The sequence below is a fragment of the Lactuca saligna genome, chromosome 7 (assembly GCF_052625555.1).
Source record: "Lactuca saligna cultivar CGN05327 chromosome 7, ASM5262555v1, whole genome shotgun sequence".
In the NCBI taxonomy this organism is placed as follows: domain Eukaryota; kingdom Viridiplantae; phylum Streptophyta; class Magnoliopsida; order Asterales; family Asteraceae; genus Lactuca; species Lactuca saligna.
The window spans coordinates 173840682-173862338 of record NC_136423.1 but is presented as its reverse complement, the minus strand read 5'-3'; the positions used below and the strand labels follow the sequence as shown (position 1 = coordinate 173862338).

The 21657-nt window shown below is 37.8% G+C and overlaps 1 protein-coding gene across 3 annotated transcripts; it reads right to left on the bottom strand.

The window, feature by feature from the left end:
- Positions 1-10278: 10278 nt before the first annotated feature.
- LOC145004557 (G-type lectin S-receptor-like serine/threonine-protein kinase At4g27290) lies at positions 10279-13559 on the bottom strand. 3 transcript variants are annotated; one of them, XM_078963491.1, is made up of 7 exons: positions 12217-13559; positions 11996-12130; positions 11771-11916; positions 11460-11670; positions 11131-11368; positions 10912-11062; positions 10282-10832 (listed from the first exon to the last, which is right to left on the bottom strand). In XM_078963491.1, exons 1-7 carry the CDS (start codon positions 13523-13525, stop codon positions 10527-10529), a joined length of 2496 nt encoding a protein of 831 aa, XP_078819617.1. In that variant the 5' UTR covers positions 13526-13559; the 3' UTR covers positions 10282-10526. The 3 variants fall into 3 exon arrangements, with proteins under 3 accessions (XP_078819619.1, XP_078819617.1, XP_078819618.1); XM_078963492.1 differs by lacking the exon at positions 10282-10832 and having other exon boundaries at positions 10917-11085; XM_078963493.1 differs by lacking the exons at positions 11460-11670; positions 11771-11916; positions 11996-12130; positions 12217-13559 and having other exon boundaries at positions 10279-10832; positions 10912-11085; positions 11131-11218.
- Between the last annotated feature and the right edge of the window lie 8098 nt (positions 13560-21657).

Genomic DNA, 21657 nt, shown 5'->3' with positions numbered 1-21657 from the left:
ATGGGTTCTAACTGGATACTCTCACTCATCACATACTTAAAACGTAACACATATAACAATGAGTCCTAGGCTAAGGCATCACAAATCAGGCCACTCTAGTCCTAACATATGAAATACCTAGCCTGTCTCTAGCATGCAATAATATCTCATAAAGTGCATCATACATATCTCATAACACAAAAATAAGGGTATTTTGGGAAATCACCGTTCGGGCTCTGGCTGATTGTACACACTGCTCCTTCTTGCTTTCTCTTTGAACTCTTATTCACTTTTAGAAAATTATTTCTTTAAAACTTTTCGTACTTCCTCAGTTTGAGTCCAGATTTACCCGAAGGCACATCCGAATCCCTCAAACCAAGGCTCTGATACCAACTTGTAACACCGTAAATTTCAAGACAAATTTTTCATTTAAAATAATCATTTTACTCTTAGAAACACTTGTTTAAAATCTTATTCATAGTCGATTTACAAAAAATAACTCCATTTTCACTTGCATAGAAAACCAAGATCCTCCAAAATATGACTCTTTCTCTGGTGTGTACAATCAAGCCGGTGCCGTCCCGTGATACTGAAAGAAACCTGTAAAACATCAAACAAAACACTGTAAGCACGAAGCTTAGTGAGTTCCCCAAAATACCACACATAACACATATTAGCCACTCGAGGCTATAACTATGTGGGTCCGTGCACCCAAACTCTGTGAACCCTCAGGTTCTAACTCTGGGAACCTTCCGGTTCCAACTCTATAAACATGCACAACATAAATCACATAGAAATAATGCAGTACAACACATCACGTACATATAGCATACAAATACTCTAATCACATAACTCTGGTTACCTACTCAAGGTAAAGTATAGTGAGAAGACTCACCTGGCAAGCAGAAAGCAGATATCCCCACACTTGAATCTCGAACTCGCCACCGCCTAACACGTAAGGCAAATACTCTCATGAATATAACTCTCGAGGCTAGAATAAATCCTCTCATAACACCCTCTTATGGGTAAAAGACTATTTTACCTCTCTCTTGGCCCAAAGGCCACATCGCTGTCCAAACCCTAAAACTCAACGTCCAACCCTTGGTCGAAATCAAAGTCCTCAGTCTAGGTCAACCCTTGACTGACTCTACTCGCCGAGTCAACCCTGTGACTCGTCGAGTTCCCATAATCAGAACTTCCCCATATCGCGACTCAACTCGTCGAGTCACCACGAGACTCGCCGAGTCCCACAACTCTAAGTCCACTCACACCCAACTCACCGAGTCATCCCTTGACTCACCGATTCTCGACTCAACCAGGAAATATTTGGGACTCTTCGTCAAGACTCGTCGAGTCCAAGAACAGACTCGCCGAGTCTACGGCTATCTTCAACCTACTCGCCGAGTTGTTCATACAACTCACCGAGTTCCAGGCCATCTTCATCCAACTCGTCGAGTCCACCCATGTGACTCGCCGAGTACCGCCGGTCTGAATACATTCCGAAGCATTCCAGACCATGCAACTGCTCCAAGACATAGATCTAGCCTCCTACTACTCATCCATCACGTAAAGTGGCAAACTTTACGTGAATCCAAAGAGATCTAAGCCGTTTGCACATTGGGGCTAGGGTTTGGGACATGCAAGCTTCACTAAACACTCCAACACAGGGACTTTCATGCTCTCTGATTCTTCTCCCTTCCAGATCTGAGGTAGCAACCTCAGATCTAACCTCTAGACTTCCCATTTCATCCATAGACAATTTCTCACAAACCCCAAAATGAAGAAACAACATAATCAACAGGTCAAAAACGAGATACTACCTCTAAGTGATGCCCCAACTGCAATGCAATTCGAATCCAAGAAAACCCCCTTGCTCCAAGCCTTCAATCTTCCTAAAATTCCTTCAACCATTACTTCTCCAAGCTCCAATCCACTCAAAAATGGTGCTTCTCCGCGATTTAGGGTTTTCTGGGGCTCAAGGGGTGATAAAGAGGCTGGGTGGAAGACATAATGATCATTATATAAGGCTCAACCCCGAGAATTAGGGTTTTCTCCACTCAGCGCCTACTCGCCGAGTCCAATACTCTGACTCGCCGAGTCGGCCACTTAACACGCGACCAAGTCGCGACTCTACTCGCCGAGTCCACACATGGACTTGCCGAGTCGCTCTTTCCTAATTTACTCTTTTAGCCCTTCAACTCTACTCTTGATATTTCGGGATGTTACAAAAAAGACTGTGTAAAATTCATAACTTATTCATGCAACCATTGTTCTTGACTTCTTTATATCGAAGGTTTCCTATTAATGAGATCTTCAATACACGTTTACATTATTTTAGCAAAGAATCAATCGATTTTAATTTCGATTTCTTTGTTGACACATCTATGTTGAAACTTTGAAAAAATGATAACTTCCTTGTATAAATTCAGATTTCGGCGTTCTCTATATGAATGTTCTCTGTTTTACGATTACTATAAATTTTTATTAGATTAATTAGGTTAATAATCAACCTATCTCCAATTTAATTTTTATTAGACGTATATGTCACACCCCCAAACCAGAATGGCGGAAACATTCAGGGGTGAATGACTTCTTGTAGTATCATAACACTTGAGTATTTGTAAAGAAAGAAAACACAACCATCATAAATATAATTTAAAAGTTACTTTATTGAATGTGATACATGTTTCAAAATAAATTACAATATGATGATTTAATAAGTTTTGAAGTTGACGCATTGGCGTCCCTTCCCCAAAAGCTGGTTTATGTGTATTACTGAATCCCTGAGAATTACAAGTAGTTTTGAAAAATGTTAACAATTAAGTTGGTGAGTTCATAAGAATTTCTGTATAGGAATAGTATGCCTTTTAGTATAAAGAAATTCGAGTTTGTTTCTAGAAAATCCAATATTTTCCATAATTGAGTGGTGGTTTTAAAAATTTCCAAAAACCGGAATGCATAACTATTTTTCATAACTAAAATAGTATAAGTATATATATATATATATATATATATATATATATATATATATATATATATATATATATAATCACTAAGGCTTTTAACAGCCCCGTAAACCAAGATGTATTAATACTCCATGTGAGTTTTTATAACCGTGCTATTGACCCAGACTACTTGTAACAACGTTCTTCCGATGTTGGAATGATATGACGTTTGTCACCCCAGATTTGTTGGTGTAACTGTAGCTAAAAGTTTAGGTGTGGGATTGTCAATACCATATAGATCTATACACAAAAATCATGCTCTCCCTACAAGAGATTATGACTTATAAAATAGTACTTATCTGCGAACTAAAAGGTTCGACGAAGTTAGATATCTCACAAAATGTAGTATCAATAGGTTTACGTATGAAAAGTCCATTTTTGTTGTGACTATAAGAATTTCCTCTTTTGTTTATAATATGTAAAACTATCATGAATATCTTATATGTAACAATTTATATTTTAAAAAGTGTGTTTCATTTGAATAATAAACCTTTGTGTATTACCAACTTTGCATGTAAAGTAGTCTATAACGTTAGTAGTAACGTTATTTTACGTATTTAACATTTATATATAAGATGTAGGTAAAATATTAGAACTTATATGTAAGGATTTGTATTTTAACATAAGTTTTTCTACATAGAAAAGACGTGAAAGTATAAGGGTATGAACTCACTTGGTAGAAGTGGCATTTTGATGAAGGCAAGACTAATTTCAGGCAGCACTTTGACTAGAGAAAGTCAATTTCTCGGATATCTCAGGGGCATCGGGACCTGCGTCGTATGCTAGCGATGATACCGGGGCTTCGAGGTAATTTAAATGGGCTAAAGAGGTGTTTGATGGTGAAAGAAATGAGTAAAGAATCAATCAAACCCGGGCAACCTCACATCATATATATATATATATATATATATATATATATATATATATATAAGCCAATGATCAAACAAGTAATCAATCAAACAATCAAGAATGGAGTAGAGAAAAGGATAAGTCAAGCAATGCACACGTTTATTGCATAAAACGCTAGGTACACCTTGGGCACACACTTAGCGCTGTGAACAGACTCTCTGCCAACGTTACTGACACCTTCTGACAGACACCTATACATAGGGACAGACCAACCACAAACAAGGTTCACAGCTGGTTCACGGCCATGAACACCTAGACGGACGCAAAAACAAAAGCAACAACACCAAAAACCGTACGAAGACCTATACATAAAGAAACCTAGCCCAAACCATAAAATGTGACCTAACAGTAACAATATCTATTGCTAAAATGTTTCCTCACGCCCATCACAGAATACATTCTCCCCATTTCTATTCCAATATATTATATAAATACGGAAGGAGTAAAGCAGTTAATTCATTGTCTTAGAAACCTTGAGCGTATACAGTTTTTGAATTTAATGTTGTTTTGCAAATAAAAAAAACAATAACATAAAAACTAACTCTATGGGAATACCGAAAAATAAACAATCCTAAAAAATGACCAAGTGCATGTTTTCAAGGCAATCGGTACAATCTTATTATATCTAACAATTTGTAGTCCATAAATTAATTGTCATGTTATACAAGGAGGATGACAAGGTTGATATTGATCGACTTTTTCCATGTATCAATGTAGTAGTGGAAATTTCAAAATCAAAATTTTGCATGTGTTAGTCTTTGATATTAATCACTATGCTTTCAGATATTTGATATTTACTTTGTGAAATGTTATTTTTTGTAGTGTCATTACCAACAACACTCGCCTAATGGGTCGATGATGAGGTAAAAAAACAATGAAAGAAAATGCTAGTATTAATTAGACGGTCCATTTGATCTCAAACCACAGAGTCGAGGTTAAGGACTTCAAAAGGAATATCATACTAGACTTTAAAAAAAATGCATTTACATGTAGACAATGGAAAATATTTGGCATACCTTGTGGTCATTTTATTAAGAGTGATAATGATCAACAATTATGAAGAATGTGTGTTGTATGCTATAGAAAGCTTTCTATACCGAGACATTGGTGAATAGCTACAAGGAACTTCAAAAACCTTTGCCAACCCCATCTAATTGGGAGATCTCCGATAGTCAGATGATTGTACGACCAATAATAATAATAATAATAGACAAATATCAACCTGACACCCCGACATAAGAGGTCCATAAACGTAGACTGTATTCTATCATAAGATGAGCATCCAATAAGAAAATAGTGTTATACATGCGGTCACATAGGACATGTGATAAACAATTGTCCGGGATGTCCTCTTGCGAATGGATCACGACACACGAGAAATACTAGGGATAATGAATAACATATGGCCACAAATCCCCTACAGCCCTGCTGCAGACTCTGCCTCGCACTAGCAGCCGAACAAAATGATGACTCTGGACGGGTACCGTCACTGTACACCATAAGTATAACCCCAATAGGGTCTCGAATCATCACCAGTTGATGCTCGTAGTCGATAATAGCTCCAAATTGGCTCAACCAATCCATGCCCACGATGACACATACGTCCTCCATCGCAATCGGGACTAGATCGATCGGGAACCCTACACCAAAGACCTCAATTCTACATCCTCGAATCACCTCTGTGGCATACACTGCTCGCTCGTTAGCTATAGAAACTCGCAGAGGTCGACTAAAGGCCTCTCGACGAATACTGATATAACGACTAAAAGCTAACGACACAAAAGATCGACTTGCTCCCGAGTCAAAAAGCACTAAGGCGGGTACAGAATTCACACGAAAGGTACCTACACATAACATAATATAAGCATAATATCTCAGACTCAAATAAATAGGGAGACGAATACATACCGGCCACAACGTCGGGTGCTGCGCGGACCTCCTCCGCTGTCAACTGGAAGGCTCTCCCGCGAGCCTTCGGCGCCTCAGCCTTCACTGGCCGAACCTCGGTAGCCCTAGCAGCAGGCGCAGATCCCTGCGCTGATCCCTGAAGTAGCTGAGGGCACTCGGCCTTCCGATGTCCGGTCTGGTTGCAATGGAAGCAAACCGAAAATCCCTTGGGCCAATCCCTCGCAATATGCCCCTACTTCCCGCACTTGTAGCATACTCCTTCCCGACACGACCCCTTGTGACTCTTGCTGCACTTCCCACAAGTGCATCCCTTCGCGCTCCCGGATCTCGAATCAGCGGGCTTTGCCCGCTTCGCTGCCGGCTGAGACTGAGCCAGCCGCCGATCCATCCTTTATGACTCGGCCTCCTCCCTGGCCTGAGTCTCCAACTCAATCTCCCTCTTCCGGGCATTTTCCTGGAGCTCAGCAAATGTCCAGTAAGTCGAGTTCGCCATGAACTCCCGAATATCTCTCCTCAAAACACTCAGATACCGGCTCATGCGAGCCTGCTCGGTAGACACCTGCTTAGGGCAAAACATCGTCCTCTCATGAAACATCCGCGTAATCACTGTAACTGAATCAGTACCCTGCTTGAGGGTCAAAAACTCCTAAATCAATTGTTCCCTCTCCACCGGAGGAACATACTCGTCTCTGAACATGGCGGTGAACCTCTCCCAGGTCACCTCAAAAATCTCTGCTAGAGTGAAGCTCGCCGTCACGAACTTCCACCAATCCTTCGCTCCCAAGCGGAGCTGGTTCAGAGCGAACCGTACCCTCAAGTGCTTTGGACAAGAACACGTGTAGAAACATCCCTCGATGTCATAGATCCATCTCATCGCAGCAATCAGGTCCTGTGTCCCATCGACAGGGCCGGTCCAATGAGTTTTAATGCCCAGGGCGAGATACCAAAATGATGCTCTTTTTAGCTTATATATATATATATATATATATATATATATATATATATATATATATATATATAAGGGCATCATTAACACAACATTAATCTCGTTTTTAACACTACAGTTGATATAAAAATAATGAATTTTCCCAATTTTATTAATCTTTCATCACATTACTCTCTATTAAAAAAAAATCAACCCTTAGAATAAAACCTATAACCAATCAAAACCCAATTTAAATTTTAAATAGTCCAAATCAAATTCAATCAAATGAACAAACCACTGCCACCATCGGCTTTCTTCATGCTAAGTATCTCAATCCAACTCTCTATTTCTGATAAACCATCAGGTGCACCAGTTTTTTCAAGAAAATAATAAAAACTTGGTATCATTTTCTTCTTTTAATTAAGAAGAAACAAGACTTCATGGCTCCACACGTTCCATTATTTAACAAACACAAAAGGCATGGGTGTTAGAAATAGGAATTGCTATAAGTTTTTTTTACTCATTTCAAGTTACAGATGTTCAAATTCTTCATTAACTTTGAGCTTTTAAAAGAAATATATTGCCTTTTAAGCATAATTAAAACAGATGCTAATAGACAAGTGTGTTGTTTTTTTTTTAAATAATCATTCTATATCTAATGAGCAAATATGTAAAGTAACAAAAAGATAACATTTTCAAAATTGGAGATAAAACTAATGTATACTTAGATGGAAAGAAACTATATCTCAAAAAAAATCTTTGTGGTTGCAATAAAATGTTCGAATACGATGTACGCTGCTGTGGGTTGATTCCGACCACCAGATTCTTCAGCATTGCACAATCTCCCTCTGTAAATGAAAAACTGAAATCTATTAGTTATCTGAAAACTCAAAGTTGCATCGTGAAAGAAGAAGAATCACTGCAATATCATAAAAGCTTCAGAAAAATTGAATCTACTGTAATGAAAAATCAGAAGAATCAGAAACTGAGAAAAGATTAAGAATTTAATTCAATTGAAATCAAAAATCTAGCAACTCATTTCTCCAAATGAAATCAGAATTGTAGTTTAGGGTTTAAGCGACTAACATCTCCAATGGAAATAAGAAATCAGAAATCAATTACCATTGTTATCTTCGTGTATTGTTGATATACCCCCCTTGTCTCCTCGTTTTCTCCAGTTCCTCCCGACTCTCGAAACCCTACTAGGCGTGCCACGACAGTTGCTAATTTAAATAAAATGCAGTCTTTTTTTTTAGCCACCAGAAATGAATCGCCGCTTCTTGGTTTATGTTGCCTACTGGACTCAAGTGGTGGACATGTGATCTTGACCAATTGTTAGGCCCTAACTAAAATATACCCATGAGAACTGTACATATTATGATGCCCCTGCCACATTGTTGCCCTGGGCTTTAGCCCAGCTCGCCCTGCCCTTGGGTCGGGCCTGCCCATCGAACTCTGGTGGCTTTGTGTTGTTGAACTCCCGAAACAACAACGAATCACCTCCCTGAGGTTTGGCAGCAGCAACAGTAGTAGTAGCTGCAGCAGCCGCAGCCTCAGTTACTGTTGCATACCGCTCGTCAAAGGTCACTATCAATGTGGTCTTGATGTCCCTGAACATCTCTGGAATCTTAGCCCGGATGGCAGCAACCACCTCCTCAGGAATTAATCGACGGATCTCCTCGTCGCTGACACCACTTCTCCCAGGTGTGTGTCGTGTCCCAACCATAATGCCTCTGAAATACAACATAAAAATAGCATAGACTCATTCGAGCATACTCGCACTCGATAACGTAACCCTACTCGTCCTCCAATATCCAAAGGATTCTTACTTGGACTGCTCACTGACCCGGTGTCTTCAGTAGTATGGGCCCTATACTACTGACCATACCGCATCAGCATTCACCCCAAGTCCTCCACCTTGGATCCCGAATCGCAAGTACTCTACTCTCGTTATGCATTGGCTACCCTCCGATAGACCTCTCATGAGCTCCTAACTGCTACCTACTCACTCTCAAGGCATCTCATAGCAGCCATAATCTCCTAGGCTAAGGCATCACAAATCAGGCAACTCTAGTCCTAATATGAATACCTAGCCTACTCTAGCATGCATAACATAATATATCCTATAACACATAATATAAGGGTGTTTTGGGGATTCACCGTTCGGGTGCTAGCTGACCGTACACACTGCTATGCTCTTCTCTTTTTAAACCATTTACACTTTTTAAAACTTGTTTTATTTAAAAAAAATTCTCTCAAATCCTCAATTTGAATTCAAATACGCCCGAAGGTGCATCGGAGTCCCTCAAACCAACACTCTGATACCAACTTGTAACGACAGAATTTTCAAAACAAAATTTTCCTTTTTCAAAAACCAAATTTATATAAAAATATTCTCAAAAGTATTCAACAATAGTTATCAAATCATAACATATTCCAAGATCATAAAATCAAATCCCTTCTCATTGTGTATGGGTCACGTCGACGCCTTTACACGGTCCTCGCACATAACACAACAACTGTAAGCATAAATGCTTAGTAAGTTCCCCAAAATACCACATACAACACATATGCCACAAGTTCCTTGTGGTCATTTTATTAAGAGTGTTAATGAAGAATGTGTTAATGATCAACAGTGTAAACTATTTGGCATACCTTGTGGTCATTTTATTAAGAGTGTTAATGATCAACAATTATGAAGAATGTGTTGTATGCTATAGAAAGCTTTCTACACCCAGACGTTGGCGAATAGCTATGAGGAACTTGTGCAACCTTTGCTAACTCCATCTAATTGGGAGATCTCCGATAGTGTGATGATTGTAAAGCCAACAACAACAACAACGACAATGACAACGACAACGACAACGACAACGACAACAACAACGACGACAACAACGACGACAACAACAACAACGACGACAACAACACCAACGGCAACGGCAACGGCAACGGCAACAGCAACAGCAACAGCAACAGCAACAGCAGCAGCAGCAGCACCAACAACAACAACAACAACAACAAAAACAACAACAACAACAACAACAACAACAACAACAACTACTACTACTACTACTACTACTAGGGACAATGAATAACATATGGGCCTATAGGAGCGGTTTACATAAGGAAAGTGTATATCCTACATTTCATTTAAACAACCGTTATATTTAATGTCTAATATTATTGATTTTATCTTAGTGTTTCTTAAATACTACAAATTATGCTCTAAAGTAGGCTTCATGTAAAAAAAAAAAAAAAACTGCCAAAAAGACATAGAGTGCCATTTTAACACAACTACAAGTTATTCGTTATAAGTACCAATAACATGTTTTTTTTTATTATTTTTTTAAAGATGTTGTTTGTAACTAGTTCTTTCCATTGATATATAACACTTCAGATATTGGGAATGCATACTTATTGAGCTCCAAAGTAGTAGGCTTCATGCTAAAAATAGGTAGCAAAAAAAAACATAATGCACCATTTTAACACTACTACAAACTATTTGTTTTAACTACGATTAACACTTTTTTTTTCTAAAATACGTTGTTTGTAACTAGTTCTTTTCGTTGACATATCGCACTTACAAATCGGATATGGGGAATGCGAACTTATTAAGCTTAAAAGTAGGCTTCATGTTAATTTGTTTTTCTTCCAAAAAAGGCATAATTAATCTATCATTTTGACACTAAACCATTGTGGTAGATAAGTTTTGAAACAGAGATAATAGATAGCCATACATTTGAAGGTGCTAACGAAAACAAAAAGAACAAGACTTGAGGTCGAAGCTATGTATTTTCTTTCTATCGAGCAACTACCTCTGTAACAGTTAAATCGTTGGTTGAACTCGTTGGGTAACTGCTTGAAGAAATATCCCCACCATGTAAGATCCTTTCTACGAAAAAACCTGGTTGCTTCGGTTTCTGCAGTATACCCTCGTTGCCCAACATTAAAACAACAGATGACATGTTTGGCCTGTCATTTGGGCATTGTTGAACACATAACAACCCCACTATAATTGATCGTATAACTTCTGATGAATTGCTTGATTGGCCTAAAGTTGTATCAATGAGTTCCATTGACCTGCCTTCGTTATGCATTCTCCATGCCTGAATAAAATTAATATAAAAAAATTTTGAGGATATATTTTTATAAATCAAAGGAGTAATTTGTGGCAGATAAGCTTACATGTCCAAGGAGGTTATTGTCATGTTCAGAATGAATGAATCCCCTGTTTCTTTTCCCACTCACTATCTCTAGCACTAAAACACCAAAGCTAAATACATCGGATTTGAATGAGAAAACACCATCTAATGCATACTCCGGGGACATGTAACCACTGCACGCAATAAAATAAATGCACTTAAGAGAAGTAGAATATATATACAGTTGGATTATCAAGCTTACTATGTGCCAACAACTCTCTGTGTGTTTGCTTGAGATTCGTTTCCTCCAAAGCTTCTAGCCATCCCAAAGTCTGATATCTTAGGGTTCATGTCCAGATCAAGTAGAACATTGCTAGCTTTAAGATCTCTATGGATGATCCTTAAGCGTGAATCTTGATGCAGATAAAGAAGTCCTCGAGCAATTCCTTTGATAATGTTAAAACGCGTTGTCCAATCAAGTTGTCTGCTTCGTGTCTTATCTGGCAACATGAAGATGTAGTCATATTCAGTTCCGGAGAATGCTTAGTTCCTAAATGTTAAATTAATGGCAGTTATATATGTGATTCTGACCAAATAAACACAAGTCTAAGCTTCTGTTTGGCATGTACTCATAGATCAACAACTTTTCATCTCCCAATATGCTACATCCGAGGAGTCTAACAAGATTTCGGTGCTGAAGTTTTGAAATGCAAATGACTTCATTCTTAAACTCATCAAGTCCTTGGCTTGAAGTCGTAGATAGACGCTTAACTGCAATCTCTAGTCCTTCTTCTAACACACCCTAGAGATCATTATTGGCCATGTGAAAAACAATATAAACAGTGAAGATGAATTGCTTCCATGTCTCTTTCTCAGTACACAACTTTGATTACTATTATTACCTTATAAACTGATCCAAATCCACCTTCTCCAATTTTATTATCTGGCGAAAACCTAGCAGTAGCTCTAGCTAATGTAGAAAAGCTAAACAATGGTAGCTCCATTGCTTCTCTCTGGCTTTGACCAACATCGAAGAATTCCCCTGAATCTGCTTCAAGATTTCATATTACTCTTCTTTCTATTAGGTTACAACCAATTTACAGTTAAAATCGTGAACTTTTTCTTACCTTTCCTAAGCTGTTGATGATGCCTTTTTCTACATGCATGATGGAACCATGTAGAGCTCAAGCCTATCAGAAGAACCCCCAGAAAAACTACTGGTAAGATGATCTTGATGTTCGCTCTCTCCTTCTTCTCGTGTACTGATTGAGTAATTTTACATGGTGAGATATCACATCTATTTAAGAACCTATTCAAATTATGTTTGTGTAAAGAGCTGAATATATACCTAATTCTGAGGAAGCCATTCTTACGAAGATATCCTGACCACCATTGCTATCAGGTACCTCTTTCATATCCAAAAGTTCACTGAACCAAAGCAAGCAGCCATTTCCCCCCTGTCTGATGTCTATATTTGAATAGGCCATACATGTACAATTCTTGAAGCATTTTTCTCTACATTCGTTCAGGCTCATGCTCACGTTATACCATGAAGACTCTGTATCAGGCAACTTCACATTAGAGTACTTGATAAACCCATCGGTTCCATTTTTGCAATCCAATGGTGTTCGCCTCACACAACCACCCGACCAATCTGCCATCTCCCATCCCTTCTGGTTTCTGGGCACGAATCTTATCTCATCTAAACAAGAACATCTTTGTGAGGTTAAACTGCTACACGTTCCATAACCATAACAGATGTTGTACCCATCACAGAAATCTCTTTCTAACTGAAGAAAAATCTGCCATTTGTTCACATCATTAACCCACACCCAACGTTCTAACTGGCCAGATGAATTCAAGACGAGTCTCGAGATAACAGAAGTATTGAGAAGAGAATAACTGTAATACGCCTCTGTTTCATTAATAATCATATCTCCGGTAATGATGTTCCTGGTGGAAGCAGAATCCCCACTAAACCAAACACCATTCCATGGTCCACCTCGGAAGATGACTGTTGTGCCTTGTTTTAGTATGATCTGAGGATAGCCGCTTGTGTCTGCGCTCCATGTGAATTCACCTGGAGCTGGATCTTGATTGCTCTTCCATGAAGATAGTGTCCATTCCTTACCCGTTAAGAAATTTCTCCCGACTTTCATGCCAGGTAGAAGTGTATCAGTTGGATAATCAAAACTCTGCCATAGAATCTTCTCTTCTATTGTTTCTCTTACAACTAGATTTCCATTGTCTTCAAGGTGTACAGTTACGTTAGCTGATGAAGTTGTATTGGATGACCAGATTACATCATTGGTGTCGTTCCCGTTCATGAGGACGAGATTTCCTGGAGAGATGATCCTCAGTGTGCCGGATGATGAACCGTTGATTGGGAAGTCTCTGTTGGCAACCCAAATCACCGTTTGAACAGAGATTTTCTTGTACCATATACCAACGTATTTGTTCTCAGGGCTTCCTGACCTGAAAAACCCTAGTACAAAATTTCCACCCGGTGAGACCAACGTGTCAGCTTCTGTCAAGAACTTTGAATCTGAAATCAAGTCAATTTCAGCGGTGTAGATTTTTTGAATGTGGAGTGAAAAAAGAAAAACAACAAGTATAGTTGCTTTCTCCATTAAAATTCTCACGTTCAAGTGTCTCATTCTTCTCTGTCTTATGTTTCATTGTTAATTCTGTACTCTAATGATGGTGGTATATGAAAGTCATCTCATCGATTTCTTGATTGGACATCTCAAAAGAAATAATTAAATACACATTATAGATAGATGGAGTTTACTGGTTCATGAATTAGACCGATCCTTAAACCAACTCCAACTATGATATTACAAAATTACACTGTTTTTATGCAAAACTTACATTATTACTTTTTACAAACTCGAACCACATCCAGATAATATAAAAACATATTTTAATATATAGATTCTAATACAATATTTATAAGACTTATAAAAAGAAAAAAAATAGTTATAATAATATTATTTTAATCAAAATACTGTTCACCATGTTAAGCTGTGAAGACCGATTCACGTTTGACCATATAGCCATTAGACACACCAAAACGGGCTAAGTAGCATTAGACACACCAAAACAGGCTAAGTAGCATTAGACACACCAAAACGGGCTAAGTAGCACCTATGGACGAAATTTTCATGGGCGTTTCCGTATCAATTTTGCCTTTAATTTATTCATGGGCCATTATTTTGTCTTGGGAGTGACTTTATGACATTACTTTTGGTCAACTTATTGGTATTTATAGCTAGTGTGGGAAACTTCAGGGGATTTAGTGTGATTAAGTTGGACCCTTCTCTTTAGAACCCAAAATATCTGAAACATTTAAATATAAAAACATAAGCATAAAGCTTAGTGAGTTTCTAGAATACCACATATCATACATAAAACATAAGTTTATTACAAGTGAATGCTATGGGTCAAATGATTGTCTTAGAATCCTTCCTACCATGGGTCAAATCATGGTATTTTCTTACAATGCCAACGACCAAATCCTAGGCTTACATACAAGTGATAGGGGTCAGATCCTTGTTTTTCATATAAGTGCTATGGGCCAGATCCTGGTCTTTTATATAATTATTAGGGGTCAGATCATGTTCTTTCATGCAAAAGTCACAAAGATAATCCTGCATCCTACACAGAAAATTCTTCTCACCATCGAATCTGAAATACCAAACATTTCACAAACGATAAGCTGGTGCTACACACTACCTAATAAACATTTAATGTCAAATCTTAGTCTGGCCTATAAAACTAGCAATTTGACCAAAAGTCTACTAGGTCAAAAAGTCAACGATCAACGGTCACCATGGTGCGGCCAACTACTGGTCACATCGTGCTTACTCAAAACAGTCGCGAATAGCTTTGCCACCACGTCGTGGCAAACATGCCACTACAGTGTGGCAAAACACGGTAAAACAGTCATGAAATCCACCTTCATTACGTTCTGACGAGTATCTTGCCACGTCGTGATTTCTACACATGGACAACTTAATGGGTTAAGCCTTGAATCCATTAAGCTATTTGGTCAAACATTCCAAAAGGCTTCTTGGCACCCTAAAGATTCAAAAAACTCAAAACCTTATGGACATGCATGACCTAAGCGTGTCCTTCACTTAAACTAGGTCAAAAACTAAGAAAGTGTTATAAATCTCAGGTATAGATTTCAAATCACTCCAACTTCTAGATCCAAAAGATATAGTACTCTAAGGGCCTTGGTGAGTGATAAAGTTGCTAACTTTATCACACCCATTCATTCCAACTTTCACAATGGACCATAATATGCTAAGTTTCCTAGATTTACTAGAAATGAACTATACATATTAAGTTTTGAAGACTTACAATAGTCTAGAAAATAATTATAAAGGTGGAATTGTGTTGCTTAATGAATTCTTGCATAATAAAACTTCTTATTCTTCCTTCAAAAGTCACCAAATCATTAAAATGAGATGAAAAGCTTGAAATGAGGCTAGGGTTTGATCTTATGAACATGGAGGAGTGATGGAGGCTGAGGGTGGACAAACCCTATCCATCACATCCTTTAAATAAGGCTCAAGGCCCAAAATCTAGGATTTAGAACCCTATTGTCACCACATTATAGCCAATACATGAGCACATTTTGGTGACTTAATGAAATATGTGATTCATATTGCTCTACCACAACATGGTGATCTTTCATCACTAGGTCCTAGCCACCTAAAATATTGCAAGATTAAAGCATAAAATTTATACCAGAAACTAGTTGTTACAACTCTACCTACGTGGATCAGATATCGTCCTCGAATCTGCTACTACAAATAACTCAGGGTAATGCGCTTTCATCTACTCCTCGGGTTCGTAAGTCCATTCGGAACCTTTTCAGTGTTGCCATTTCACCTTCACCAACCCCCACCCCCCACCTTGTTCCGTAAGGTATTCATCTTAGGCAATTAGTCGCTCAATATGATTTAGGCACTCATCAACATGAATGTCATCCAAGAGTACTACTATGGAATCATGAGCTAAACACTTTTGTGTCTAGGAAATGTGAAAAGTGTTGTGGATCTGACTAAGCTACACATGAAGATCCAAACAATAAGCAACCTTGCCCACCCGTGTAACAACCCTGAAATGAACGATGTATATCGGACCAACTTGCCCCGCTTCCAGAACTAGATGACACCTTTCCATGTTGACACCTTCAGAAGCACAAAATCATCAACCTCGAACTCAAGATCAGAATGATGCCGACCAACATAACACTTCTTTATACTGTGTGTGGTTCGCAATCTACTACACACTTGTTATATCAAATCTATAGTCTTGTGCACTACCTCCATGCTCCCCATCATCCGTTGACTAACCTCATCCAAACAAAATGGGGTCCAAAATTTCCTCCTATAAAGCTACTCAAAGGAAGGCATACCAATGTTGGCGCAATAGTTGTTGTTGTAGGAGAACTCAACTACAAGAAGGCAGTTATCCTAGCTCCCACCAAAATCCAAAACACACACCTTAAGCAAATCCTGGAGAGTCTAATGGTTCGCTCACTCTAACCATCAGCCTGTGGGTGGTAAGAGTACTGAAGAGCAATCAAGCACCTAACTCCTCATGTAGCTTCCTCCAAAATCTTGAAGTAAAATGGACATCATGATCTAAAACAATAGAAACTGACACCCCCATGACATGTAACAACCTCATTAATATAGATCTTGGCTAACTTCTCAGCGGATGAAATCTCTTGAATCAAGATGAAGTGGGCTCTCTAAAACAACCTATACATTAACCCAGATCAAATCAATCCCACCTGCCATCTTGGGCAACTTTGTGATGAAATCCATAATGATATCCTCCCATTTCTAGATGGGGATGTTCAACGACTGCATCTTACCATGGGGTCTCTGATGTTCGGCCTTAACTTTTTGTAAGTCAGCAAATTCTTCACATACTAACCAATCTGGCTCTTCATACATGGCCACCAGTAGCTAAATCTCAAATCCTTGTACATCTTTATAACGCCCAGATGATCGAAAACTTAGAATTGAGCACTTCCTCCAACAATGTTTGTCGAACCCCACCATAAATAGGGAACCACACTCTACCGCACTGAATTAATAAACCCCGACTATGATTGACAAAGGTAAAAATATGACCCCTGGTTTTCTCCTGCTTTCGATTCTCTTCCTTTAACCCCTCGATCTACACCTCTTTGATTGATTCCAAAAGTTGTGAAGTGATAATCATCCTCAATCATTGGTCCCCGATAGGAGTATTACTCGCTCACCTTGTGAATCAAGTCATAGGCCACTACGTTGGCCTTCCCAGGCTGATACAATATCTCACAATCATAATCCTTCACCATATCTAACGACCTGTGTTGCCTCATATTCAGGTTCGGCTAATCCATAATATACTTCAAACTCTTGTGGTATGTATGGATGGTACATCGAACCCTATACAAGTAATGCCACAAGATCTTAAGGGTGAAAACTGTTGGATTAGTGTCTAAGTCCATAACTATTTTGGTATGTACTTGACCCGATGGTGCATGGTCCTTTTGGGTTGCCTTCACCAAAGCAACTTGATTGGAGAAATGAATAAAGAGAGAAAGGATAATATGATTTATTAATATTTTATAAGAATAATATATTAAAGGAGAAATCATATTTGTTTAATTAATATTGGTCAATAATTAATTAAGAATTAGTTTTGTGATCAAATGTAATTAATTAAACTAGAGGGGCTGATTTGTAATTATGTGATAGTTACAAAATAAGGTAAAGGATTATCTTATATATATGGTGAACGAATTTGAGGTGTAAATCCCTTAGAATTCGAGTATGATAAGGATTCAAGGATTATCTTATTGGTTGCTTAATGGATAATCAACTAGATAAGGATAATGACTGAAACCCTATCTCTACACCTATATAAACACCCCTAGGGCCATGAATTCGGGTATCCCTTCCCAAGAGGTCCTAGATACGAATTCTAACCTCTCACCTCTCTCTATATACCTTCTCCACTTGCTTATGGTGTTTGTGAGCCATTAGAGGAGTGACACTTGTGACTCTAAGCCTTCCAAAGTCAATACAAGGAGATTTGGGATTATTATTGCTACATAACAATCAAGGTAACACTATAAACTTATTCTCATGTTAATATGATTATATGTATGCTAGAATTAGGGTTTATAGTCTTGGATTCAAAGCATGTACAATAGAGAAACCTAGATCCAAGCATTAGGGTTTGTATGAGCACATAGGATGTCTTATGACCAAAACCCATCAGTGGTATCAGAGCCTTGATTGGTTTCAATTGTATTGATGCATATTTAATCGTAATAAGCACTGAAAATCGATTTTTTGAGTTTTGAAGTTTTGACTCGCCGAGTCACTTGGTGAACTCGCCGAGTCAGATGAACTCGACGAGTCCAAGCCCAGACTCGACGAGTCAAAGTGTCTGACAGCTCGTTTTCGCAATTTTCTTCCTGTTTTGGTTTTGGATAATTACCATAAACTCGTTTTTGTGATAAAATCCGAATTCTTTCATTATTATGTGATTATCCTTACCTAAATAGAAGATAATTGTCAAATTTAGATAATCACTTGTTTTATTAGATAAAGTTTGATTATTTGTAATTTAGATTTGAATTATCTTGTGAAATAGTTTCAAATTTATCCCTTTAGGTTTTATAGTTTAAATTTGAACCCCAAAAGTTTTGAAATTTAAATAGTTAAAACCCTAATGTTTGAAATGTTTCAAAACTTACCCTCAAGTTTTGGAATTTAAAAGTTGGTTAAAAAGTTTAATTAGAAATGTTAAATTCTAAAACTCTAGTAATGTTTTGAAAAGTTCAAATCACACCCTTATGGTTTTATTAATTAATTAAGGAGTATAATTAAAAGAGGTTTAATAAATCCATAAAAGTTTAGGTTAACCTTTTAATTGAATTAAAAGTGTAACTGTTAAAGTTAACCATATAGTATTTTAAAAGTATAAAATACACCCTATACTATATATAACATTAAAGGTATAACATTATATATATGTATGAGTAAAAGTCAGTCTTACCGTTAGTAGGCCTCATTCACGAAACTGGTCTATAAGGGGTGTTTAAGGAAATTTCCTATAAAATGGCGATTGAATGGGTATCCACTCTTACCCACCGCACTCTTGACTAGTGGAGGGTCGTTAGCCGAACGGGTAAGATAGGACGAAACCTTCCATTATAAGTATAATGAAATACAAAGTAACTAAATGTTTTTCAAATTCCCAATCTTAGTTACTTAGGCAAAAGTGAATTGATGCAATTCCATGAAATTACACTTTGTGCCCTTGCGAAGACGTTAGTGGAGCGTGTGTGGTTTACCGGCACACTAAATGGTTCTAAGCAAAGGTAGCAAAGGGTGACTCAATGTTTGTCATAGTTCGGTGGAGCGTGTGTGGTTTACCGGCAATAGGTGATTGTAACATGTGAGGGCACCATGTAGTTTGCATGGTTATTCACACCCGCTTTGTGATCCTCGGCATCCCAGTCACAAACAAGAGGGGCATATCGAGATTTAAACATGCCATTGAAATGTTCAATGAATCTCAAAGGATCTAGGAGTTTTCATAGATTTAAAAAACTTAAATTTCTTTTCGTTTTTCATGGTGGAAACTAGTGAATCGTCATTCACTTACCTTCAAATGTTCTGCAATTTGGGTTACGGCATCCCTCTCCCGAGTTGTAGGATATTGTGTTGGGTCCTAGCCTTGGAATTCCATTTGGGTGATTTACCAAGGACTCAATCAATCAACTAACTTGAATTCGTTTTTCTCCCGATGTCAAAGTTCAACAACTATGGTCTTCTCAAGTCCCGTGGAACAAGCATTCCACATGAAGATGATATTCCACGATTCGATCGAGGAACAAGAAATCATGCTTCACTTCCTCCTCCTCCTCCAATTATTCTCCCTAACCCACAAGATTATAAAATTGAAAAGTTCAATATCACTCAAGCCCTTTTGGCAAGTAAACATAAAGAAGGCAAGTCGGTGTGTGCACACGTCTTAGGGATGAAGTCACACATTGATAGGTTAAGAATGATGGGATCCGTTGTCGGTGAAAAGATGGTTGTTGATTGGGTTCTTCAATCACTTCCTAACTCATATAGTGAGTTCGTAAGAGAGTACTATATGATGAACCGCGACGTAACCCTTATAGATCTCACCTATATGCTTATTGCTGCTGAATCAGCAATGGTTTGGCGCAATAGAAAAGCAAAGTTGATTGGTGAATCTACCTTCGAGACCTCTGTGGATATAGACAATGGCAATGAAAGACATGCAATGATCGAAAAGTTTGATCATAAGAGAAAGGCGATGTCTGAAGTAGTTCCATGTGTTGTTCCAAAAAGAGTCAATTTGCTTTTATTGCCAGGAGAAAGGGCATTAGAGACGAAGCTGCCCTATTTACCTAAGAGATCTAAGAGATGGGAGAGTCGAAACGTATGGCTCTAATTTAGGTAAAATCCATTGACTAACTCTTTTAAGCTTCATTCTAGATTCTGAATACATAATGTGATAACATTACAATTGATGTTTAGAAGGATCAAAGAAAAGAAAAGAAGCTTAAGGGAAGAAGTGAGCAGAATCTAACCGTGAAGGAATGGATTTCGATTGCGTTTCTCGAAGATTAGATTTGAGCTACTACTTAGAGTTAGAATTAGATTGCTAAGAAAGATGTATTCGCATAAGTTTTTCAATGAGTTGCATTGTGAAGGACAAAATTTTTCCGCAATAAAATAAATCTTGATTTTAAATTTTATTTATTTATCCTTACAATGGCGTGTATGAAAAATTGATGTTAAAATTATTAGCAATAATGGATTTGTTTCTTATTGTGTTATGGAAAGTCAAGAATTTACCAAATGGGGAGAGTTTCTCATCGCCCAAGTTTCAATTGGACAGAAACTTGGAATCATGCAACTTGGTTGCATGATGAATGAGAAATTTCATATTTGGAAATTAGACTAATTCATTGACAAAGTGTCAAGTGAAGGACTAGGAGATCGAGCACACAAAGTTGTGTGTTGATCAAGTTCACCATAAGAGTAACAAAGATATTCGTCATCATTTACTAAAGGTTTAGTAAATATGATTATACTTACAAGATTAAGTGTAATTTTGAATTGATTAAAGGGTTTAGATCAATAGCAAAACGAATAAGAAGAATCAAATAGGCAGAAAGATAAGAGTTTCTCCATTCTAAGAAGAAGGGAGAGTGGCTTTTATGCTTTATGATAGGTCTTAATGATTAAGAACCATATCTCAGTTGATCCTCTAAGTGAGTCTTGGTACAATTGTATGTCCAAGAAGAGGAATCAAAGATTGATGAAATGGTCAAATCAAGAAGACAATCATACTTTGTTCCAAAACAAGTCTTAAAGTCAAGATTGTGACAATGAGTAAAAAGTATTAAAGGTTTATAACATTCATCAAATGTGGAAAGTTGTGATGTCTTGGATAAGAGAAAGACCAACTATGACCAATTTATGAAGTGTTTTGATACAAGCTACACTAACTCTTGAAAATTTGTTTGTCAAGAAATGTTTATTGACAAAAGAATCTTATATGTCAAGGAGTCAGTGGGAGTCTTAATGGTCTCGAAAAGTTTCAAGAACAAATCAAATAAACCTTATCGATCATCACTAGCACATGAGTTGAGGTTTACAACCTATCGTGAAGACATTATTTTGTTTATGTGCCAATCCAATCGAGTTAATTATGCATGTGAGTCCTA